The sequence below is a fragment of the Euprymna scolopes genome, chromosome 10, assembly GCF_053919585.1.
Source record: "Euprymna scolopes isolate OS-2025 chromosome 10, ASM5391958v1, whole genome shotgun sequence".
In the NCBI taxonomy this organism is placed as follows: domain Eukaryota; kingdom Metazoa; phylum Mollusca; class Cephalopoda; order Sepiida; family Sepiolidae; genus Euprymna; species Euprymna scolopes.
In genome coordinates this window covers 17915058-17921057 of record NC_136491.1, presented here as the reverse complement: position 1 = coordinate 17921057, position 6000 = coordinate 17915058, and the positions used below count along the sequence as shown (strand labels likewise).

General features: G+C 29.4%; 1 protein-coding gene across 1 annotated transcript in view; it reads right to left on the bottom strand.

Annotated features, from left to right (window-relative positions):
* Nucleotides 1–340: 340 nt before the first annotated feature.
* LOC145285822 (LIM homeobox transcription factor 1-beta.1-like) overlaps nt 341–6000 on the bottom strand; it is a 277005-nt gene continuing 271345 nt past the window's right edge. Inside the window, exon 9 of the mRNA XM_080134241.1 lies at nt 341–871. Within this exon, the coding sequence (XP_079990367.1) occupies nt 669–871 (203 nt within the window). The 3' untranslated portion in view covers nt 341–668. The remainder of the gene's footprint in view (nt 872–6000) is intronic.

Here is a 6000-nt window from a genome sequence, read left to right as displayed (position 1 = left end):
TATATATATATAAAGTGTTACGTATATATTTTTTGTTTCAGTGTTTACTTTAACAGTATTCGACACATGAGTAGAGCTTAATAGTATAAAAAAGATACTTATGACAAGTGAGCTATACAAAAGCGCCCGTGTTTTATTCCACCGAAGGAATTCTTCAGGCTACTTTAATAAAATGCAAAAAATAAAAAACAGAAAAAAAAAACAAAACAAAAAAACAAACAAATAAAAACAAAAAACAAAAAAAAAAAAAACAAATAAACAAACAAAAAAGCACCCCCCCAAAAAAAAACAAAAAACAAACAAAAAAAAAAAAAAAAACAAAAACAAAAAACACACAAACAAACAAAAAAAGCGACAACAACCAAAAAAAGAAAAAAAAAGAAAAGAAAACAAAAGCGAACGGTGTTGTATGGTTGTTCTCTTACGATAAGTATATTTTGACGCTCCTATAATAATAACAAAAAAGTATTGAATCAATATTTTTTCGTTATTATAATATACGAGCACTTATATTTTTATGCTACTCATATATTGCGCACTGTTGAATAAATATTAAAAAAAAAAATATATGCGTAACATGTTAAACTTATAATAATAATGTTTATTATTATAAGTATGATAATAATTATTATCTTTATGTGTTGGTCTGTGTGTGAATAGTTTTGCATTTATTCAGCGTTGAAGTATGAATTCTGCATGGAATATAATTTATCGATGGGGTTTATCACAGGGCCTGGGGTGAGGGTGTTGTGCGAATTGGATTCGGTCATCAGCACGTGATCGATATTGTCCATGCTTTCGTCTAATCCACCTCCGTCGGAATAAAGTTGACTTTCGCTCAGTGGCGGTTGGTTCGTATAAAGCTGGGTGCCTACAAGACAAAAGACAAAAAAAAAAAACACATATAAATATTGCACTTGACAATAAATAAATACATCTATACTCCTGAAATTTTTGTTGTGTATATTCATATTAAAAACCCTTTTTTCTATATGTTTAAAAAAAAACAAACAAACAAACAAAAAAACTTTGTTATATATGAGTCGTGGAATTGCATTCATCTGCAAAAAGATCTACCTAATTTGCATATTCTTTTAAAGATTCATTTTAATTAATTCCCTATTAGTTTTTCTGGTTTTGTTATGGGATGATCATCTTTAGTTAACTATTACGTGTAATTATATTCATGCAGATATTCTACATGATTTATGCTTGCGTAATATTTGCGTAAAAAGGTTATAGTAAACACAAAACTCTTTCTATATATATATATTTATGTATGCGTATATATATATATATATATATATATATATATATATATATATATATATATATATATATATATATATATATATGTTTAAAAATGTTGCTTACCAAACTTCTCCTAGACAGACATGAAACTTAATATATAGGTATTTGAACCCATACGAAACTTTATATTTGGGTTTTAGCCCGGGAAAATCAGTGCAAAAGTGTAAAAAATAAAATTGGGATTTGTCGGGTGAAAGTCGAACAAGGGAATTACGAACATAAATGCGTAACGTAATAGCTATTGGTTCATGTTTTAATTTGTAGCATTGCAACAAACATATCTTTATAGTTAAGAATTAACGGCAAAGGGAAAAGTAAATGGTAAGCTAAATGTTTTGGTTTCGATCTTCAATGGTGGCGCACGAGTCATTTTTTTTTTTTTTTTTACCTTTTATTCATTATTATGTATTGGGTCGAATATAATATTCTAATATATAAAAGGCTATATGTCTGTCTGTCTGTCTGTCTGTCTCCATATTTTCAAACTCCTCCGAAACTAAAAGTCGCAGAGCGGCGCCAGGGGCCTCAAATGATTGGATTTTTTACGGACCGTTTTTTATGGGTCATTGGCCGGTTAAAATAGTACTTAAGGGGTAAAAAATGAGTTATAATTGAAAAAAAAATCGTTATACATTTTGTACATTAATCTTAGTTTATTTATAATCAGTTCATATACATATCACGTTGATACAGTGGTAACGTCACCAGCTTTGAATGCTACAGTTTTGCTTTCAGTTTCGGTTCTAGCTGATGGCACCCAAATACTTTTCTTTGCTTTTGAAATCACGACTTTATAATAATATATACAAAATCTGGACAGATTAAAATATCATATTTGAGCGTATTTTACGCCCAGTCAAAGCCCCTCCCCCTCACTAGTATAATAATAAATACGAAATCTGCGTTAATTAAAATATCATATTTAAGCGTGTTTTACGACCGGGCAATGCCGGGCGGCCTGCTTGTATACCTATAAAAGTGAGAATGTGTGTGTGAGGACAATTCTGAACCGATATACTGAACGAATTATTGATCTACAAACTTGAAATTTAGTATATAGGGTATTCAGACACGTGGAAAACTTTTTAATCGGTTTTTATTAAAAAAAAAAGAAAAGAGATGCTGAACGATCAAAATTGAAAAATTGGTAGGTGTGAGTCATCGGATTTTTATCTGGTTGTCAACTGTTTCATGAATCCACATGCTGTTCACATGACAGATTCCTTATGTTAAGAACAAGTAGGTTTGAAAACACTTTTTAAAGACGTGTCAAGCTGGTCTAATGGTTATCATACTTGACTCACTGTCTTTAGGTTTTGGTTTCAATCTCAGTTCGAGCTTTTTTTTACTTACAAGAAATGAACTGTTTAGAAAAAACATAATACTAGCATGCACATGTCTCAGTTTCTTTCGCTGTTTTTACTCATTTTATTTTCAAGGAATTTAACGTTACATTTAATACTTACGATATTTCTGTTTATAATAAATAAGAAATCTGAATTAATTAAAATATAATATTTATGCGTATTTTATGACCGGGCAACGCCTGGCGTCCTGCTAGTAAAAAAAAAGAAAAGAAAGATCAAAAGCAAAATTATATTTCTGATTTTTTGAGATGAGGATTGGTTTGCATTAATCGGAATACTGTTCTTATAATCAATGTTATTTTCACATTTCGACCGATGTAACCTTCTACCTTCTTCAAGTGTCAAACTCGGGAAACTTCTTCAAGTGTCAAACTCGGTTCCTGATTCCCGAGTTCTACAAGATACACCCAAAGAAGGTTAGAAGTTTCGAGTTCGATAGAAATATTCTCGAATTCAACAAGATACATCTGAAAAAGTGTGGAGGTTACATCGGCTGAAATGTTGTGCGAATAACACTGAATATGCAAAATATAAATTAAATAATCCAAATAATCCAAAAATAATTTTTTTTCTCGCTTTATTCGCCTTAAACAAAACATATTGCTATTGAAACGTAAGGAGCTAACATGATTACGAACCAACCTTATAGGGGGACATCCTAAGTGGAGAGTTTTGCAGCAAGATATTTGTTAAGATAGCATTCAAATTTCTGTACTGTCGGAGAAACGGGTAGCAGGATTGGAATTCCAAAGTAAAGCTAAGAAAAAGAGGCTATTAGAATAGAAAGCACCCAGGGACCTAATACAGTGGTTCTTATACTTGCACATGTCTAGAGTTTGTTGCTAATTCCGTTATTGATGAGAGCGTAAAATTTGAGGCAATTGTCATCGACTAAGTTTCCGACAGCCGATTAATTAAACAGAACTCGTCTAAATATATCGAAGATGCAAAAATATTCATTTCTATCAAAAGAGTCCATTATCAATAGCTTAAGTGCCAACCATCATCTATAAAATAAAATAAAATAAATGCAGAATTTTTATTTAATAATTTATCACATCTATATTGCTATTAAAACGGCTGTGTCATTTTAATCAATAATGGAACATAATACCTGAAATACATTACATATAATGCAGACGAAATGTCCAAATACACCTATTTGAATGCCTAATGAGTATAATCATTTAAAAAAATTATTCATTTATATTAATGTCCGGTATTATTCATTTTGTAATTTTATTGTCCTATTTTTTCTATACATATGCAATAGTCGATATTAACAATACTTATGTACGGGCAAAAAAGGTGGAATACAGATAGGAGGACATAGTTTTGAAAGCCGATTTATCATATTTCTTTGTAGATTTCCAACTTCTTTTTTTATTGCATTAGGAAGATTAAAGACTAAAGTTAATTTCCAAAAGGAAAAAAAATATTTGCACACGTGAAAAAAAGTTATGAAAAATGTTTTCACGGCAAACTAATTCAGCTAATTTTTGGAATGAAATAAATTCACTATAAAAATTCTTTGAAATATAAATATTAGTTTTCTGAGTCATTTTCAAAGATAATTAGAAAAGTAAATACATAAGATATTGAATTAAAAAACACACCTTATTTGTACAAAAATAGCTCAGTTAGCTCCCAAAAGCGAGAGATTCTCGCTTCGCTCAACCGAAAGAAAACAAAACCCTCGTCACATGGATTTGTATTTGAAAGATTAAAAACTAAAGTACTACGGAAGCCCAAAATGTCAGACAGTTGAAAGGCTGTCTGAAAATGACGCCAGGTAGTTAATGGAGATAGGTAGTACTGTTTTTCTTTTTTCTCCCGTCTGTGCATCCGAGAGGTGGGAAATGGGAGCTGGTTAAAGGTCAGGCATGTGGGGCCGCCCCCACATCTGGTCTCTGCCAGTCACAGCCTACAGCATCCGTCGGAACAGATACTACACTTTCATCTTGACCAAAAGGCCAAGAAGATGATTTTATGTAGCCCGGTCGTAAAATTCGCTTAAATATGATATTTTAATTCATGCAGATTTCCTATACATTATTATGAGACCAATTTTCTATCGATTCTTATATATTATAAAGTGTTGTGATTAATATATATATATATATATATATATATATATATATATATATATATATATATATATATATATATATATGTCAGAATAATTATTAGAGAATATATATTATTTTATTTAGGTATCCAAGAATATCATGAACGTTTATCTAATTTTTACCATTTTCTAATTTAATTATTTTTCTATGTTGCTGCTTTTAAATTAAAAAAATTTATATAAAATGATGTTACGCCGAAAGTTTTACATTCATGCAAGGAAGGCAAATACTAGAATCTTATATATAAAAATCATGCGAAATCTGTAATTAAAGAAAGAAGTAGAAATATTTTTTGCAATTATAACTTTTTTTGTGTGGAAATATTAAATAAACAATGCTTAATTCAATGATAATATTGATAGTCTGAAAAATTAATTTTTCTTCGAGTTATATCGAATTCATTAATACGGATTTTAGGAGCTTTTTTCGTAATGTTCCTGTAAAAATTAAATATATATTTTTGTTACAATTTACGATGCTTTATTTTTATAAAAAAAGCAAAAATAAATTCATGCTTTTTTTTACTACCTAAAACCATAACTTTAGTAAAAGTACTTTTTGTTTTAACAAAATAATACATTTCCATGAAGCTTTAAGTAAAACTAATGTATTCGTTATATTTTGTGATCATTATTTGATAAATACTGAAAATTTCATTAAAATTGGTGAATTTCCTGATTTTTGGTGAATTTTTTAGTAAAGGGCGGGGTAAAAATGTTTATACATTTTGAGCATCGGCATTCATTTTGCATGTACCCAACTGTAATTAATTAAATAAAGCTTTTGGTCAAAATGCGCTAGAGTACCAACTAAAAAACTTACCTTTAAAAAGTGGAATTTTAGAGGTATTCTAATCTATTTTAAACAAATATCACATTTAAAGTAGTCGTCGACAAGTAGTTTTTGTGATATTAAGACCTTCATTATCTAATGCATTCCCTATTGTTTTTAATAGTCGCCATGTTTGTTCTTGCGCATATAATTTAATTTAGCGCAACTAGTGAATAAAAAATACATTGGATAATAAAGGTCTTAATAATAAAAAAAAAACCCAAAAAACAAAACAAAACAAAAAAAAAACTACCACCTTAAATGTGATATTCGTTCAAAGCATACCCAAATACGCCTATAAATCAACTTTTTAAATTAAGTCTTTGTTGGCACTCTGGCGCATTTTGACTAAGTGATTTAAT